At 35.6% G+C, this 20,130-nt stretch overlaps 1 protein-coding gene across 1 annotated transcript in view; it reads right to left on the reverse strand.

The window, feature by feature from the left end:
- The window catches only part of gpc5b (glypican 5b), a 54,897-nt gene that overhangs the window by 10,256 nt on the left and 24,511 nt on the right, over positions 1–20,130 (reverse strand). The window contains exons 7-8 of the mRNA XM_058401862.1: positions 15,746–15,866; positions 5,528–5,666 (exon numbers count right to left, since the gene is read on the reverse strand). Of these exons, the coding sequence (XP_058257845.1) occupies positions 5,528–5,666; positions 15,746–15,866 (260 nt within the window). The remainder of the gene's footprint in view (positions 1–5,527; positions 5,667–15,745; positions 15,867–20,130) is intronic.

Below are 20,130 nucleotides of genomic sequence, written 5' to 3' on the forward strand. Positions count from 1 at the left end.
TTTAAGTCTGTAATTTCCCTATGAGGCTAGAGGGGTTTCTGTAGATGGCAGTTTGAACGATGGCCTCTCACCCTTAGACCCTGAGCCAGCCGAGGTGTTCCAATTAATCACAGAAGCACTACACACATGCTAAGTCCCCCTAGGAAAAGGTAGGAAAGTCAAACAGTAACACACAATGCATTTGAAACAATTTGAGATTTCAACACAGGAAGGTGAACACACAATAAGCCTATAACACACCCACTGTTGCTAGGCAACAAGGAAATTTAGACACTAATAACTGGGTTAATGATTTGCCATGTAGCATATAGCATCGTACAGTATCTAAGCTTGCCAGATACCTAAAAGGGATAACACTAGCCTTCTATATGCTTAGCTCATATAACATGAATATTACTAGAATAGCTACACTGCTGTAGCAATGACATGAAAATCCTGTAGCTGTAGCTACCCTGAAACAAAATTCTGTCACATTTTCAAAAATAAGCTGTATGTTGCATTTGCTTTTCATATGAAAATATAAATATCTTGCGTGGAAAGGCTGAAGTGAGTCCGAACACCTGAGCTAGGACTGCAACTAATGTTTAATTGTTTATAATTGGATTTGGATTATAATTTGCATTAGGATTACATTGGGGATACTTGTCATAAGTTATCTACAAACTGTCTTTTATTTCGGTGTTAGTTCTGCTGATGTTATTTTAAAAATACCTAGGCCTCCAAGCTGGCTAAGTCAAAATTATATCATAAAAACCAGTCAAACCAGTTGTCAGGTTTGCTAGCAATATAACTAATCTCTTACTGTGTTGTTGTCACAAATACCTAAGATTGCTGCCCAGTCTGATACCAAGCTGAACAAAAGATGGACTAAATATTTTGTTGTTATTAGTTCTAGCCTGATTTGGTTAAATGACATCAGTAGCAATGTTAATTATAAAGCTAGCAAACATTAGGTGAGATATTTTATCGTGTAATTAAGCAAACTAATTAGAAGCATGCTAAACTAAACAGCTAAACACTCTGTTAATCTGAAGAAGTGAACAGAAAATAAACTGGCTCATAAAAATTAACATCCGATTCCTTGTTGTCCCTGGGGCATCTGTCATTCAGCAAATCATGATGTACACGCACGCACACACACACACACACACACACATTATAAATATATAGACACACTCTCCTGTTTGGAGATTTTATTACACCAGGTTCCAGATTCCAGTCTCAGCAACTACTTATCAGACTCAACTTCTATAAACTGAATGTATAAAGTTACAGGCTAAATACCACATCCGCCCTGGGCACTGCAGAATCAGGGGTCTGTGGGAGCAAAAGAGGACAAGTAAGGAGACAAAGACAGGAATAAAACACACAGGAAGCTTATGAGTAGGTCACACCTCTCACCCCCACCGACTGTAAGGTCAAACAGATCTAAAGCCCAGTGAAAGGTTCTGGCAAAATGAATGTGAAAAAAGCTTTGGGAGCTTGTGCGATTTCTTGCATTTAAGCGTATTTGCATTATTGACACTGAGAGCAGACTGAAACAATCAATGTGTAATCCCAGGTCACATCTCAAAACACAAGCATATGGAATCTACAACCAGAGGATTGAATACATTGGAAAAATGTACACTGACAAAGTCTTTCTTCAGATTTTTTTTTTGTTGTTGCAGTGGTTGTTTAATTTAGTTTTTCTGTCACTTATTTCTTCCTGCACTGGGGTGATAATCAAAATCAGACCCAAACTAAACAATGTGTGCAAATGGTACATTGTTTTCTGTAAGTCACTATCAGATCAGGGCAAACAGACCATGCAGTGAAGGATGATCTGAACATGCTTTGGATCAGATCCAATAAATGAATAAAATAACAGATTGTGTCAAAAGCTTTGTGGTTTCTGCTGGTAACTGATCCTACCAGATACTCAGGCTCCCATAAATTTAAATCAACACCCTTTAGTCAACCTACTTAAAACCGTTTTTTCACATTTTCCTGATTAAGCCATGACTTGTTTTTACACAACCTCTTTTTATCCCTTGGAATTAAGAAGACTACTGTGTCTTTAAATCCTCTTTCCTTCAGTTTTGCTGAAAATTGCAGAAACACTTTAGAATTTCTCTGGGTTGTTGACAGTTCTTTTTTTTTTTTTTAAATATAGTCCTCCTTCCAAATTTGTAGAAGTCCAGTCATTTCCTTATCTGTCCATAAAATACCTGTTAAAAAATCAGCAGCAATTTTTTCATTGAAGCTTGTCATGATCAAACTAAAGAAAATTCATGAATGAAAAAAAACAACAAGTGAATCTGTAGCGATTTTGTTCACAATATCTGAAAGCGAAATGTAGTCAGAAAACCTCCAGAGATGGTCTAGGCTTGATTTAGATTTAAAAGGGTCTGAGATCATTTGGAGTGTTCACATATGAGCCCAAAATCCAGTGAACACTGCTCAGACCCTTTAAAAGGGCCAAGTGTGAATCACTCTAAGTGAAATCATCTATCACCTATCTATCATCTATCTATCACTCGGTGAAATGTTAATGTCCTCTGTTCTTATTGGATTTTCATCTCACAAGCGAAATGAGACATCAATCTCCTGACTGACATGTGCCAAATATATTGTACATTTGCATTGAAATGCTAATGGATGTCTGAACAAATAATAACTGGCCACTCATTTTATCATTGGGCCATTTAGAGGCTTATGCAGAGACATGTTTTGTTCTTGGTGAACAAAAACAACATGGCATTTAAGTTAATTCAGCCAACCTGTTAAGCAAATGAGCCTGACTAACCTGCTTATACTCAACCTTTTGCATTCAGAGGGCTGAATGAAATCAGGTACTTCTGTTCCATCAAACAGTTGTCTTATTTCAAACTCTTTCACAACTTCTTCCCTGGAAAGGTGTCTGATCTTGGCTGGCAGAACTGGTTCAGCTACTCAAGCACCAAAATAATAGGTAACTGAATCCAGGACTTTGGTCAGTGGCTTCCTGGCCTTAAGCAATTTTGTTTTTTGGAATGACCACCATTAAAATTAGATGTGAACGATGCATCCACAAAAGATTTTTAATTATTGAAAATATAGCAATGAATCAATGGTTTAAGATGTAAAAGAAAACATTTCACTGACAACTGGAACAAACTTGGGTTCTAACACTGACAAATAAATACTCCTAAGGTTTCTGGGTGGAAAAAATAGAAATTGTACTTTTTTATCTTTTATAGGTTTTTTTGTTTTTTTTGTTTGTTTGTTAAAGTTCCCAAAATCAACCAGGAATTAAAGAAGCAATATTGACAGAAAATAAGTTCTGAAGAATCAAAAAGCATAAACAGAAGTCAAAAATGTGTAATTGCTACAAATACACTGTATATTCTCAAATCCTGGAGCTGGAACTACACCACTATTATTATTTTTGCAACCATTAGTAAACTCTCACATCCAATTATGTGATGTTTCTGGTCTATGAATCTGGTTCTAAAAAAAATCACAGATTCCCCCAACTAGAGCAGGCTCTGTGTTGAGCTAGTATATGCTTTTAACAGTGGTTCCTGGCTTCACTGCTTGCTGATCATGTTTTTCCAGGACTTCAAGTTGGCCACAAATGACACTTATTTCCACGCCTATACAACTTGGTACAAATGAAGAAAACACACACACGTATATATAAAAATACAGTTTGCCAGGTGCGGCCTCATGGCTTTGCTATTGTTCAATCACATTTGTTGATGTGGTATAAAATGTGCTGTCAGTCTCAGTGATTAGTGATCGCTTCTGCAATTGGAGAGTGAAGCACGATGAGCCAGCTGGCTCTTATATTGAACTGTCTCCATCCACATCCCCTTTTGGCCTCATTCCGTGCTAGTTTGAGAGCTGGAAGAGGAAATAATCTTTTGTATGTTCAGACAGAGTGCATTGGCTTGACAGTGGAAACTTAACATCGTTCAGATTTAGTTCTAAGGAAGCATGTACAGCTCCACAGAAATGTGTTTTATTGTCTCAAATGGTAATTGCGTTCATTGTTACAGTCTTGTGAAGTCTCAATAATATAATGATACATCTGAGGATCTTAGCTTTTCTTAAACGGCCAGTGCACATTTTAAATGTAATTCTATTTGAAGTAGCCTGCTGCATTAAATCCTGCTTCTGCCAGCATTTTTTTGGTCTCAATGGGGCATCCAAAGTTACCAATTTCCAGAGAAAATAAGCACTTTTTTTTAACCTTCTGACCAATCAGGATGCAAATTTTGAGTCAAGAGAGAATATGGATTAGTCTGGTTAGTGAGGGAATGCTGAATGTTGAATAGAATACATTACATTAGAGGCATTTCACCTCAGTGTAACTAATAATAACAACATGAGACTTGAGTTTCTTTAAACTATAGAGCAAGCTAGGCTAGTTAGTTCCTAGCTAGGTTATGGTTATGGCTATAGTTTTCATATTAACATTTATTCAATTCATCTAGTGTTTTTTTTGTTTGGTTTTTCTGCACCCGTGTGATGGTTTCACATGATATCCTTAACAATGACATACATGCTCTCTCCCTGGATTTAATAGCACCATTAATGTTTTCTATTTATATAGCCTCTTTCAGACAATATCTAATAATATTTTCCTAGAATTTCTATTATAAAACCAAGCATAATATAACCAACTGGTAGTGGAGTAAGCAAGTGTCTTTGCCCTAATCTTTGGAAAACTTTGCTCTGAGGGAAAAAATAACCACTGAAATCAGTAACAAGACTTGGGTATCAGAATGATTTCTAAAGCACCTACAAGTTAAAAATGCATTGTCAAAGCACATTTATGTGCAGTATTTACCTCATGAAATAATATTTTGTATTAACATTAAAGGCAGCTCTGAAGCAGCTCCAAGCTTTTGGAGTGTGGTTGATTATTTATGTGTTGTATTGTTAAGGTTAGGGGTTAAACCTGTGAAGGTCAAGCAAATAGACAGGATCAGTAGCCTAGCCTGACCTTTAGAAGATCAATATCAACTATGTTGTTTTTTTTTTAATAAGTCATTGATTGTCTATTGACAGTAGTGTACTACATATTTCCACATGACTAAACATAACTCCATCGTCATTTAAGCACTTTCATTATCTGTTATGCATCTTTACACACACATCCTTTCAGTCTATAAATGTAAATTTTGTTTTGTTTTTTCATTATCTGTTATGCATCTTTACACACACATCCTTTCAGTCTATAAATGTAAATTTTGTTTTGTTTTTTCATTATCTGTTATGCATCTTTACACACACATCCTTTCAGTCTATAAATGTAAATTTTGTTTTGTTTTTTTCTGATGAAAAGTCTGTATAATTTCCTATGAACTGGGGCCATTTGGTTGTAAGAAAACCTATGAATGCTAAACCTGCCCCAAATTCTAACCTTAACCTTTATCATTTTTGTGAGTTGACTTGAGATTTAACTTGTGACAAATAATATATATATATATATATATATATATATATATTATTTCCAAAATAAAATATTTTCATAACTATAGATGAAATTGAAATGCACCTGTTTCCTCTTCATGCTCTCCTGAACCTTCACATCCATCTTCGTCATCACATTCACCGCTGGTTTCAGTTCCACTGCCGCTGTCTACATGCAAGGGCTCATGCCATTCATCATCCAGTCCCGTTTCAGCCCACATATCCTGTAACACATCACAATCATCACAGTCTACAACTGCAAGTCTATAGAGATGCCCCATGTGCTGTGTATGTGTAGGATATATTCAAGTGACTTGTCTTCAATCACTGGTTTTTATACACTGTACTTGTAGTTGACTTCACCTCACCATTTCCCTTGGTTGATTTTTTTGCCATCAGAAGATGTTCCAAAATGTTGTTTTATATTCACTATAATTACTGTAACCTATAAACTACAAACTGTTGCATTTTTAAAAACTATAAACTATAAAAGTATACAGCTGATGCTTTTGTTTAATGTTAAAAAAAGTAATTAATGAATTAATTAACAATCGAAATCAGAACCGGAATTCTGAGTTAAAACTACAACTTTACAGATTCAAATCTTCAATTATCGAATTTTAAAACAGTAAACAATGTTAACGAAGAACTAGCTGCTAAAAATGGTTATATAATATACTGAGAAACCTGTGATGTCATAAAAGTGTATGTAGGTATAATATATCATCATATCAATATTATATAATTATAATGCTTAGTCATTACTATAATATAAAAGTTATGTGGCTTGGTCCAGAGTGTCTATCCTTTCATTTGTTTGTCTGTGTTCGTCATGCAGTGATTCTCATTTATCAAGCTGAATACAAATGAGTTTATAAGTAAATCTTTCACCAAAGCATTAACAAAAAAATATATAGTTCAGAGAAATGTTTGTATGCAAATTGTATGATTGGCAAAAAGTTACTGCAATTTTTGTGTGTGGATATTTCCCCATTCGCTTTCCAATGTAACTAAATCCCATATGATAGACAGAGACCTGTCTGGGAAGATGTCTTGCTCTAAGATACATGAACCAAGTGCATAGAGTATATTCGAACTGCTGCTCCCTTGTATTCCAAGGCAGAGTAACACAAGTACACTATTCCTGTTCAGAGAGCATTTAAGAGGCACATTTTGCTGTTCTGAACTTTCAGTGAGCTTTGCCTTATATGCAGTTTTGTAGGTATCACTAAGTGTACAAAGAAATGTTTGCAAATCTGGCCTGATTTTTTAGTTCGGTTTGGCCTATGAAATCATTTACATACAAATTTGCTAAAGGGTTGATAAATGAGACTCTTGTCTGTGAATTTGCATATTTATATAATTAAGAGTCTCTGCGGCTTTGTGTTATCTGAAATGTCTGTCATCCACTATTGGCACCGTCACATTTGAAAGACAGGGCGTATGTTCTCAAAACAAAAAGCTACATTACAAGGTTATGAAAGAATCTGTGGGACATTTGCCAAGCACCAAGGAAATGAATATTGTCAACATGCAAACTCGGATGAGCTGATGACGCATTTGGGTTTTTTCTCTTCCACTTATAGACAATAAAAATTATTTGGCAGGAATAAAACTATATATGGAATAGATTTTACAAGGCATTTTTGACATTTTCAGGTTGATTTAATCCTAACAGAAAAAACAATCACTCCCTTCTCCGAAGAGTATTTAAAAAAATTCCCTTCTCTGTCTTTAGTTTGTTCAAAAAACAGTCTTGATGGTCTTCGAATTCTTTGGCTGGAGTTAATGGGGTAGAATTTCTGTACCATCACAATGAATGTCTCCACAGATAAGATATTACACTTTATTTAGTCCATAGTGAATGGCAACGGATACTGTATGTTTTTGGATTTTGAAAAGCTAATGAATGAGAAGCCTTTAACACCCACTACCTCAAGCTCAGCAAATTGATTTTTTCTTGGCTTGTGCCCAACTGTCTACAGCAAATTAATCTTTTGTGTTAAAAAAAAATCAGTATTCCAATACAAACCTGTACAATCCAGTTCTTTTCTAACAATAACTGCCCTTCATTTCTCAGCCACCTGACAGAAACTGCACTAAAGGAAAATTTCAGCCAAGTGAATCTCTTTGAAGCAGGTAAGTAAACCACCCACACAGTCCAAATAACTGCTCCGACAAAGGCTTCCAGGGCAGGAGTCACAGCTCATAGCTTATAATACCAGCCAAGACAACAACAAAAGGTGTATGGCACACAGAATAGCACATGGACTTGCTCAAGCGTAAATCCTAAAAAAATTTAATAGCAGGAAAATTCTCAGCATATGCAGCAGTGGCAGGATGATGAATACTGCATAAACACAGGGCACGGGTATGAGAAATAGAAAAATATATTGTCTAAAAATGAATCCTTCTTCTCTTCCTGTTGTATGGTGTAATTGAAGTAAGAATCTATGCATTTATTCAGAGTAGGTGACTTAAGTCCAAAAGTTACATCAATATTTATGCAGGGAAAGTTCCTCATATTCAGAGTAGGATTAAACAGATGCATAAGTAGATTTTCTGTGCTGCCCATTCAGACTACTAAAATTACCAGCATTTAGTTAACATCTCTGAAGCTGCCAAATTCTTCTATAGTAGAAATGTCCAAGATGATTTTTTTTTTCAATAGCATTTAGACCACTGCCATTAAATACAAGCACTTGCCTTTAGACTTGAAAAAAATTAGGGAAGGATAATATTGGCAGAAGATGGAAATACAGTAATTTTTTACATTCTTGTCAAATGTAACAGAAAACAGTCAAAAAAGCAACAACAAAAAAAGTGGAAGCATGGAAATAAAAACATCTGAGTCTATTATATTACCAGTATAATGGTGCATGAATGGTGCAATAATGATCACATTAATTACTGGAAATTTGGTTTAATATAACAATGTGAAAAGTGCAGGATGAAAGCCCAGGGCAATAGACAGACTACTCTGAGTTTTGTTTACTACCTGTATTTCACCACAGATGTTTACATTCAAGGTTTCTTCCCAGAATGCCTTCTAAAGGATCTTAATTTAGCACCACGCCACCGTCTTCCCCAGGGGTTTTGTTAATTAACTGGCATGTAATGACAATTACTGGCCATGACAGCCTGTTGTGTCAGTACAGCACCTCACCTGTTTCTCTGAAATACTATGGATATTCTGCTTTGTACTTTGTACTGTCTCATTTATCATTTAATTACTTGGCCTCACCAGCTCTCTAAAGTATATATATATATATGATTTGGGCATAATGTGTTAATGCTCATACAGTGCAGCATTGCTGCACAATGGATACCTATGTTCTGAGTGTACAAAAGTTTTAACATAGTTTTAACCCTTATATAAAATTCTTGAAGCTAGAACCTTTAATGATTCTTTGTTCTGTCCTTTTGGCAGACCCCCTAAGTTTCATGATGTGGTTAGATTTTGCCTGAATTTGAAAGATCGAAGAAAATAGGAAATACTAGTCCTGCACCAATACTAATTTTAAGCCATTATGTTTTCATACAAACTCACAAATGTCAAACTATGTAGAAAAGTTCCATATTGAACAGATGATGTTATAAGTAATGAATCAAACATAATGGCATGTTTGAGTTAAAAAACAAATCCTAAATAAACGTCTCCTTAAATAAATGACAAAGTATTATAACAAGCAATTGTTATTTTAAAAAACAGACCAATCAGAATTGGGAATAACGCGGTAGTATAGAGCATTACCCTATTTATTTGGTATGGTAATGTAGTAATCATATACCACATTTTAAAATGTAACAATACTTTAATCAATTTATTAATTTTTTTGAAGATCAAAAAACTGGTATTACTTATGTGAAAAATAATTGTCCTCTTAAATGTTTTAAATGTAAACAAATGTACCCATTTTTAAATATTTGTCCCATTCTTGATCATAGTAACTGCAGCCAGCTTCCTATATTAGTAAAATCAATATTTGCTGCTTTAATTCAGACATGTTGGTAGGTTGTGTTGTGTGGAATGAACTGCTCATTTCAGGTCCCTGCTGGGATAATATCACGACTCTGGATGAAGACAATCAGACTCTTTTGTGTCCTGGATCATTTATGCTTACTTCTGGTAGAGAAAATCTGTAGTTCCTTCAGTAATAGCAATTATCCAGGTCCTAAAGTAGCAAAATATCTCCACATTGTTACTATGCCACCAGCATGATATGATTTCCTTATTGTGAAATGATAAAAATGCCTGGGGATCACCGGGTGCTTTTTTTCCCCAAATGTGACACAAACATTGAAGTTTCTCTTGGGTAAATCATTAGTGTCTGCATTGCAATACTCCCATGAATGCCATTTTTGGCCAGAATGTGAAGTCTCTTAGTTAGTGACCCTAGCTGAGGCTACAGAGTCATGCAGTTCTTTGGACAATCATTTGGGATCTTTTATGACCTCCTACATGAGTTGTCACTTTGCCCTTGGAGAAATGTTGGCAGGCTGGTGACTTCTGGGAAGATTCATCCCTGCACACAGTGTTCTTGTTTGGACCTAATGGCTGTCACTGTAGTTTACAGGATTCCATGAGCCATAGTAGTCTCTCTAATACTTTCCATACTGATGTATTTTATATCTTTTTGCATGATGTTTTCTAAAGCTCTAAATAACTTAAAGAAAGCAATTTGTTGTCTATTAAAGACATATAAGCATTATTTGTGAAAAATTTGCAAAGTAAATCAGTGACCTGACAGTTTATGTCACTAGATACAAAACATATGTAAAAAAGTTTGTACTATTAACTCCCCAATCTTGATAGTTTTACTTTGACAGCACAATCTGATGTTTATTCCTCTTATACTACAGCAGTTTGCCAAGAATTATGATTTACTTATATTTATAAAAGAATAACATTCTATTAGTCAGCTATAGTTACATTTAATATTATGGAAAGTCTGTGAAACCAGTTAGTTCCTGCTATCATATATATTTATAACAGCCATTACTTCACCAGCCTCTTTTAGTGCTGATACTGGAAATCCCATATTCCATTCCAATTTCATAAATGTTAAATAAATATCTTCTTACAGAAAACCGTATCAGTAATTATACAAATTCTTTGTAAAATAACAGCACTTGTGAGCATCTATGCGAGCATCTGACATACAAGTTCTGTGCATTAGCTGTTAATATGGAAACTATAACATATTCAAACTGAATTATAGCTGACACCATTGTCAGAGCTGCTGATTTGAATCAATCAACACCTCCTGACAAATCAGATGAGAGAATTCAGAAGTGCTGTGGTAAACGTTTTCACAGTGACTGTAAATTATCATGACATATTTGCCAACAACAAATGCAAATGTGTCAAATTTCACTCTGCCTCCAAAGGATTCATCAGACTTCTCCACATATCAGTCAATGTGAGGAATGTGGTGCTTTTTTATCTGCCCATCCTTTACATTCATATTTCAGTCTGTCTAAGAGCCAGACTTGTGCATTGTTTGTGCTGAAGGAACCAAGGGGAAATGTGTATGTGTGGGAGCCCCTGACTTTTTGGACACCTTTCTCACACTCACAGATCGATATGACAGCATGCTGGACGTGAAAGGTTTTTGTTGCAGAACCCCGTCTCCTTGACAACGGGCCCATTTGGAAAGCCTAACCTCATCAATTGGGTTTTGCTACAACTCCGGCGGTCTGAGGAGATCAGCGTGGAGGCTCATTTAGAGAAGGCCAAACAGCAGGATAGACATATTGCTCACTGTGTCTGAACATGCAGGCCTTACACATAAACCTCCAATAATACCAAACCACTGCTGTGTGTACTTCATCTTGACAAAGCTTATTCAACTCAAAGGAGGAAAGTAATACTGTTCTTAGCTTTAATGTATATATGCGTCTGAAAGAGAAGGAAATGGAGAGATAAAACTACCTACAGGAATGAAAGCATTCATTATTACATGTTATGCAAATTACATGCTTATTTTATAATGCTTATTTTATATATATATATAATGCTCCACTGGAGACTCCTTCCATAAATGTTAAATGATCTTCTCCTAACAGAAAACAATAGCATATCAATAATTATACATCACGTTATACATTTTTAAAAAATAACAGCACTATTTAAACAAATTTTTTATTACATTTAGCTTAAGTGAGTGTCTTCCTTACAAGTTCTCGTGCATTAACTATTCCTATAAAAACTTTAGAAAGCTTCAGAAATTTTGCCATGACATGTTTTCTAATACATTTATTATTAGTTTTAGTTTATGGGAAATGTCTGAAAACTGTGTATGTTCCAGTTCTACCTAGTTGTTACTATAACAGTAACAGTAACTGTAACAGTAACATATTAGAGTGAACACATTAAAATAAACATGACCTCTGACTTCTGGCCAATCAGAATAAAAAATCAGCTATAAATGTAATAAAGGAAAATATGAACAAGGCAATACATGATTAAACAGATAGTGAGACATTTGAAACAGCAATAAATACTATATATGCTTTATATATATAAAACTTGTGTATTCATAGAGAAAAGTAAGTGTCTCAGTGTTGAGACACTAAATGATGAAATGTGTGGGAGATTTGTGCGGAATGGCCTTGGGAATGACTGTCAGATTATTCTGCATTCTTCCCACAGCCACTGATGGCCAGCATACATTCACATGCAGTACACAGCAATGGCTGTGCAAAAGATCACCAGTTACAAATCATCATCAGGAGAGAATGTGTGAACCAACAACTCCAGTTGAGATCAACAGGACACAGTGTGAATAAATCATAAGAATAAATAATCTCCCCTATCAAAATCTTTTGAAAAATCTATAAAAGAGGAGCCATAGGTCTGTTAATTTGCCTTTTCCGTTGGAGGCCTCATAAATAATGTGACTCTGTGCACAAATTGCAGTTACATCATATTCTCCATTCATTGCAGAGAGAAAATAATGGCCTTTTGGTGTAGGCCCATCCTTGCAGGGCATAAATTTCCTGTGCAGTCAGAAAAGGATTCACCCTTGGGAGCGAGCAGTAAAATGCTTGTTTCTCAACAGCCGTTAGCACATATTGGTGCAATGTGTGAATCGCCCCTTTGCGTAATTCACATCCAAAATACCTGCTACATTTTTGGAGTCTGGATATTTGGAGGTTTGAGCAGTTCTTCAGACACATGAGGAACGTGATTCAGGAGGAGAGTTCATGGATGTGTGCTTCATGTGACCAGACTACTGAGTGTACAACAAGACACTCGGCACAAAACTGTTCCATAGACTAAAAAGTCAAAAAACTTCAAAGCTCAACAAAGATTAAAGGCCCAACAAAACCACAGAAGATAAAACATGGTTTGTTCATCACAAAGCCATAATTACATAACTAATGAAGTCCTATTTAATGATTCAGTATAATTCCTAAAAAAAGGGAATGTTATAAAACGTGTGTATCTTGTTCGTGTTCAAACATTTACTAAAGCCAAAACTTTCAGGTTCCCTTAAAAGGATCACGCAGAGATTCTCAGCTTTGTAATTCTGAAGCCCTCACTTTCTTGAAATAAGTCCCCAGTATCAATGCTTTTATCAGTCAGATGTAAAGCTGTAACCTTTTTCTGATATAATAGGACATTGTGCTTTGTGGTTTTCTCTCTGAGAGACAAAAAGAGAGAGGATGCTGAGGGATGACTGTTTATATGGGAATAACTATTGTATAAGAGAAATAAAACCTATTCCAGTCATCAGATGCCCAGTCAGGACAATCAGATGATCATTAGATGGAAACAACCAATGTCGAGTCCTGAAAACCCATCAAAATACTTTATCCAAAATCCAGCATCCACAAACTGGACACTAGAAAGAAATTGGAAAATCTGGTACCCTGGACAATACATCCAAGTAATGTCTCTGGAGGATAAGCTGCTAAAAGAACATCTCAGCTAGATAGATGGATAACATGATAGCAGAGGACTATCTTGTGAGACCTTTTGGTCTAAATCGATAAATCAGTAATAATAGATAGGAAGCAGAGGTGGTGATAAAGTGGGGATTCCAAATGGCCGCAAAATATAAGGCAGGGAATACAACTGGCTGAAGAAATATTACGGACTGAAAGAGGAATTAGTAGGTAAAGATTGTCCCACTGGTTTTAGGAGCACTTGATGCAATGACCCTGGGAAAGCTTGAAAAAATCAAGCTGGAAAAGTGGCAATAACAGAAGTACACAGTCATACAAGTTGCAAACCTACTGTACAAGAGAAGAGAAGAGAAGAGAAGAGAAGAGAAGAGAAGAGAAGAGAAGAGAAGAGAAGAGATAGTGAGAATGGGAAGGGAGAAAAAACAAATAAATATAAATATGAGACTAATATTGTTTCAATAAGTATGCATATTGAAAATAAACAGCCTGTTTGTACATACAAGATGAATACAAAATATAGTAAAAAAAATTCTTTCAGACTAGGCCTTCCCAGTATTTTGTGAATATACATACAGTCTATGTACTATAATGTACATGTACGTACAACATGACCCCTCACCCAAATCCTCTGGACTTCCCCGGCCTCTTTACCCATTGGTGATGCAAATCCTTCAGACACACACTGGACCACTTGACCAGGGAGGGGCAATGCTGGGTCGTAATGCACAACCAGAGCGTCTGGTTTTAATGGAGCAATGGAAGACATTACTAAAAAGGGCCTCAGAGAGCCAAGTGGAACAGCCCGGGTCACCTCCCAAACACAGCTGCGGGAGCCAGAGACTCGCTATCGACTTGCCAAGCTCTCTTTAGAGCAATCCAGTGGGACACACAGGGAGACCGATCAGAGCGCAAAGTCTGGGTCAGTGAGGGAGGGGTGTACAGTGGGTTTACAGCATAATCCAGTGGGATAGTTTTGTTAAAACAGAGGCTGTGCTGGTTTTAGTGAATAATAAGGAAACAATTACAGGTTATCCCAGAAATGTCCATGTGGACACAGTGTTTCACATCAAGATTTTAGAGGTTTTATGTGAAAAAATGTAATAAAATCTTTATAAATCATTGAGGAGCTTTTAGCTTGTTTTCTGAAGAAGCAGAAATTATGCTGTCCTCAAATATAAAGTGTCCTGTGCCTGGATTGTATCCTGATCAGCTTCTAACCACATGCATTTCCAACAAACAAATGTGTCTCTGGTTAATCAAATTGCTGTATCACACCTTATAGAATTCATCTCGTCACATTTAAGCACCAATTCCTTGTTTAACCTCCAGAGCACATTTCACATTTAATCCCACGGGAATAGTAACCCATTTTAAAATTGCTGCCAGTAGCATTTTTTTTGGTTACAACAGAGCTTCTAAAGTTGAAAAAAAAAAAGTTTTCAACAAGTGATGTCCAGTACTTTAGCATCCTGACCAATCAGGTTGCAAGTTGGGAGACAAGCATGAAAAAACAAACACCTAGAGCAAATTATCGTTTCTATCGTTATTTTTATATATTTTTATGTTTTTTATATTTCCCCAATAAGTAGGATCATCACTGATTATCTGTGATCATCAATGCACCTGATGCACCTTATTTTTTTACATCTTCTACTGTGCAATAAATTCCTATATACATAAATTTTGAAATACATACTAAAAGAAACCTGTATATTTATTTATTATGCCTATTTATTGTATTTTCGAATTGCACACTTATTTCAAATTTCTCATTTCATGTCAATATTCCAACACTGCAATGTAACTAAAAATAACTTGTCATCGGTATGCGATGTGGCATTTCATTTCAACTCTGTCTGTATATAAACAAGTTCTACAAGCAGTTCAATTTCTTGTGATCTTCTGCCTCCAAAGCTACAGCTAAGGCAAACAAACTGCTCATTACCAAAGATAAATCAATCTTTACTGATATTAATACATCTAACCTAGAGAGGAAGCTATGCTAGGTAGTTAACTGATACTAGCAAGACTGGTAACAGCATTGTTATGCCTAGAGTTGCTATTGTTTTTCTAATCAGCACAAAATCATGTGTCTATTTTCTTTGTTTGTATAATGTATTGGGAGGATTTGAATGTCAAATGTGATATAAAGAGACAAAAGTGACAGTATTTTCCTCCTATAACATCTGGCAAAAATGCATCTCAGTTTTCCTGAAGTAATAAACAATCAGATTTGCATATTTAGTGCTTGGCATAAAGTCTTGTTTTCTTCTGTCATGAGTCTAATAAACATGTGGCTTTGTTTTAGTCCATGGTGGTGATATGAGCTGTGGAATGTTTTTAACCGCCATCTGACAAACAAATATGAGTGTACAAAATGAGTTTTCACCTGATTAAATCTCTCCAGTCTCTCTTTGGCCTCGACTAACACCGGGTCCACACCTCTGACCTTAATCTCAGGGTTTTGTCTTTGGGCCTGGAGGCCATTCCCAACTACAGAACCTGTGTAACTAAAGAAGAGAAAGAATGAAGAAAGAGTGATTATGGGAAACTTTTCACTAATATCACATTACAATATTATATAACACAACCTTACAAACACACAAATTAACATGATGTATGTAATTCACACCTGTTGAAGAAATTAAATGACTTCTATTTACCAGACCGGATATAAAAACGAAAAGCCGATTCAAACCATGCTGTTACCACCACAGAGATATTTTTGTTGTATAGCAGCATGTCTTGAAGTATTTTTTCTTCTTCTATCACAAAAGCTTATCAACAATTACAATTTATCTTGATTAAAGAAGGACACACCATACTTTTTTTAACCACTTATAGTATATAGTATATGTAATGTATATGTAATGCAGTGAAACAAGTTAGTTCCTGTTAGCACTTATATTATGAGTTATATTATGAAAAAAATTAAATTTCATAAGACAAAAAAGCAAAAATGCCAAAAAAAGTTGAAAAAAATGTTACAGAGAAACCACAAAGCATAAAATCCTCTGTCCTGAAAAGGCTTAACGTTGCAGCTGTAGCATTAGGTTTACTGTACCAGAGCCTTTCAAAATTTCTAAATATACATCTTACAAAAAGTTTCACCATATCAATGGTTACATGTTTATTTAAACTTTAGCTATTACGTATTACTGTGGGATATTATATATTAGAACAAGCTTGTTAATATAATGCCTGCAATCTGAACACATTCTGACCCATCAGAAACAAGAATAAAACATCGCTGTGGTATGAATATTGATAAATATTGATGCATTACTGTCTCTATATTGCATAGCATAATTGATCAAGAGGAAAATAGAGAACATGACAATAAAAGGCAATTTAATGTGATATCATTGTCTTAATTCTCTTCTTTCAGCAGTAAACAAACTAGCTGTTTAAACCCATCCAGCCCATCTGATTTCTGGGTGAAAATCGATGCAGTTCAGTCTGCAATTTCAGTGACATCAATGATTAATGATGACATTAATGGCTCGCTCACCATGACGCCTGAAGGCACAACAGAGCTGCAAATCTAACTATTGACCTTGTGGCCTGTTCTTCGAGATCGAGTGAGAGAAGGCAAGTGGAATATGTTTGACACGGGTAATAAGACTCATATGAGCTGCTGGACTAAATCGTTACTCAGTAATGTGAAAAGAGAAGAGCAGCAACTCATTAGGCAAGTGCTGGCGGCATAGCTCTCTAATGGCCATGCTGAATTGACTCAGGCCTGTGAATTAAGGGATGAGATTGACATGTGGACACAACTCCAGAGTTCCAAATACTTCTCTCATTACTCTCAATAACTTCATTAGACAGGATTGGGTTAAGATTCGGTCACCTTCTCATAAGTCCTATTAGCTGTGCCAGGCAACGTAATAACACAGTGATATCATAGTGGAATGGGCTCGTCAAAAACAATGATGCAACTGCATTCAGATGGGAAGCAGGCCAGCTTACTTAGTGGAGATGAATGCTGGCAAAACAAATAAGGTCATTGTTGATTTAAGGAGATGTAAATAGAATAACACACCAAGAATCTTGACTAATTCAGGCTCATTGGTGTTGCAGAAGTTTGAGACACAACCTGGTCATAGTCATGAGTGCCATAATCAGCTTGCTGATGGCTTAAGGTAGGAAGTAAGGTCTAAGCAAATACATTGTAGAGCCCTATTTTACTGATTTTTTCCAAACAAACACTTTCCAAATAGTGCCAGCCATTGTGGATTAAATTCTTTTATAAATTATTTAATTTTACTATATCTAATTATATAAGATCATCAGCTGGCACATCATGGTATGAATGTAGCTTTCAGGGGATTAAACTAATCACGCAAAAATACTCTAGCATGTTTGCTTATAGTGTAAAAAAGTCTATAATGTGCAAGTCAGTGTTTTAAAAATCGAATGATCACAGTCTCTGTAGCAGAACCTCTGATGCAGCATCACATGCATTTATACTAATTATTTAGGGGAAGGCAGCTCATTGAAAAAGGACAGAGTTTGAACAGACTCAAGGATTTTTTAATTCATTTACCCTTTCTGGCTGACTGGTGATTAATGAACAATGGCTTATTAAAAAACATTGCGAACAAAATCAGAATGTTTAATGATGAGCACACAGAGAAATATGTGTTTATTCTCTGCTTCAAGTCCATAACAGATGTCACATCTGTTCAGAGTCTGTTGTGTTAATCAGTGGTAATGTGAAGTGCCACAATAATAACAATATATACCACATACCACTGTCTTATTTATAGCCATGAAATAATAAATGCTTAAACATTTAAAGGTAATTGTTGCTTTACTTTGTAAACAAGGGTTTTTATATAACTAAACCTTCAATAATTGTTAGCAACAATTTCTGATGGTGTACACTGCTGTAGCACTAAAAGACCACAGTGAACAGTCCAGCTTTCATAACTGGAACATTATTTCGTTAAGAAACCACCAGGTGAGCATAATTATTTTTGCTTATTGATGCTAGATCCTTATATAATATATACACTGCAAATCAAATCAGGTTTTTGAACTTTTTTTGGATTTTAGGATTTTAAGTCACAGAGATCACATTTTTGTTCAAAAACATTTGCTTCTCAGTTTATATGCAGTATATTACCTAACTACTGGAAAATATTATTTCTACAAGAACATGTACCATATAGGTCACTGTGTAGGTGTATAATTGCTGACTGTACAGACCACTAAAGGACCACTGCTTACCATGTATTATGCTGACCAGATATTATATACTAGACCTTTCTCAGCACAACAGCTCTGTGTTTTTTAAACACCTCTGTGTCACTGCTGGGTTAAGAAACAGTCCACCAACCAGAAATATCCAGCCCGCAGTGGCCCTGTGGTCCAAAACGTACCACTGATTAAGGGTTAGCGGACGACTAACAAATCATGCATGGAAAAACATGAGCTACAGTCTGTATCAGTACAACCTCAAGGGTCATTCAAGGTCTTCTTTCATTTATAAGACCACAGGAAATGTTAAACTAAATATTTTCATCAGAGGATTAATTAAATTGTGCAGAGTTTTACATAAAAAGACTATAAAGTCTCGTTAATTTGCTTTGGTTTTTATGGTAAGTTATGACTCCAGATGGAGACATGATTTCGCTAATTGCCCTTTAATTTGTTAAAGCTTTAATGCACCGAGCCAGTAGTCTTTTCCCCCTGTTAATGGAATGACTGCTTCAGTCTCATAGGGCTCTCTAAGGACTTTTTAGATTATTGTTATTATACCAACTATGTTTAAAGGACAAGTCCTGCTCATTGTTCTAGTATTTCAACTTTAGAAATACTTATCAAGAAAATTGGCTTTAATTCAATAACAAAAATGATGACACAACAGCATATAAGTCGAAAAGAAATCAGAAATAAACATAGAACAGGTGAAGAAAATCTAACAACAAAAATGACAGGAGTGACCAAGTGGAGACAGGACTAGTACAAAAATTTTGTTGTCATGTGCCAGTACATAAACAGGGGGGCAACTGTGATAATTACCAATTAGCCTTACCGATCTATGTAAGGAATCAGAAATCAATATAATGTCAAATTTAAAATAATTCACTTTCTGCATAGTAATATTTAGAGATTAAGAAAGATCTAATATAATGTAATACATCTATATGCTAGCAAGCACATCACATTTATATTCCTCATGGAGCAAAAATAAAGAAGTTAGTTAACCTCAATTTCCTTACATGTGACGAGAGAATGCCACAGCTAAAAGTCACAACACTAGACAAAGATTTTCTGCCTTTTTGTGGAGGGAGCAACCTGGATACTTCACCACCAGAGAGAGTATCAAGAGAGAATAAAGACTATGGTTTGATTAAGTCGCTCCTCCCAGGGGTCCGTGCTTATTTTCCATTGTCTGTACTGAGGCACGTAATTAGCTTGTCATACTTTTGAGTTAAATTACATTAGCTGACACTTTTTAGCCCAGTTAATTGGTCTACTGGGAAGTATAACATGGAACTGGGCAGCCCAATAAATGAAATGATCAACATTCACAAACTGGTAGCCCAGAATCATGCATTTTACAGAAAATAACTACACCTCAGAGATCTGACAAACAGCAATGATGTAATGACAAGGTCGTTAAAAAAAGGAAATGGAAATTGATAAAATGTTTAGTTGGGAGACACACATTTAAACAGACAGATAATAATAACAAAAAGTGTGGGCCTGGCGGTTCCTTCAATTCATTTGAAATGACTTAGATAATACAGATGTTCCAAGTAA

This window comes from Hemibagrus wyckioides, linkage group LG10 (genome assembly GCF_019097595.1).
Source record: "Hemibagrus wyckioides isolate EC202008001 linkage group LG10, SWU_Hwy_1.0, whole genome shotgun sequence".
Taxonomy (NCBI): Eukaryota; Metazoa; Chordata; class Actinopteri; order Siluriformes; family Bagridae; genus Hemibagrus; species Hemibagrus wyckioides.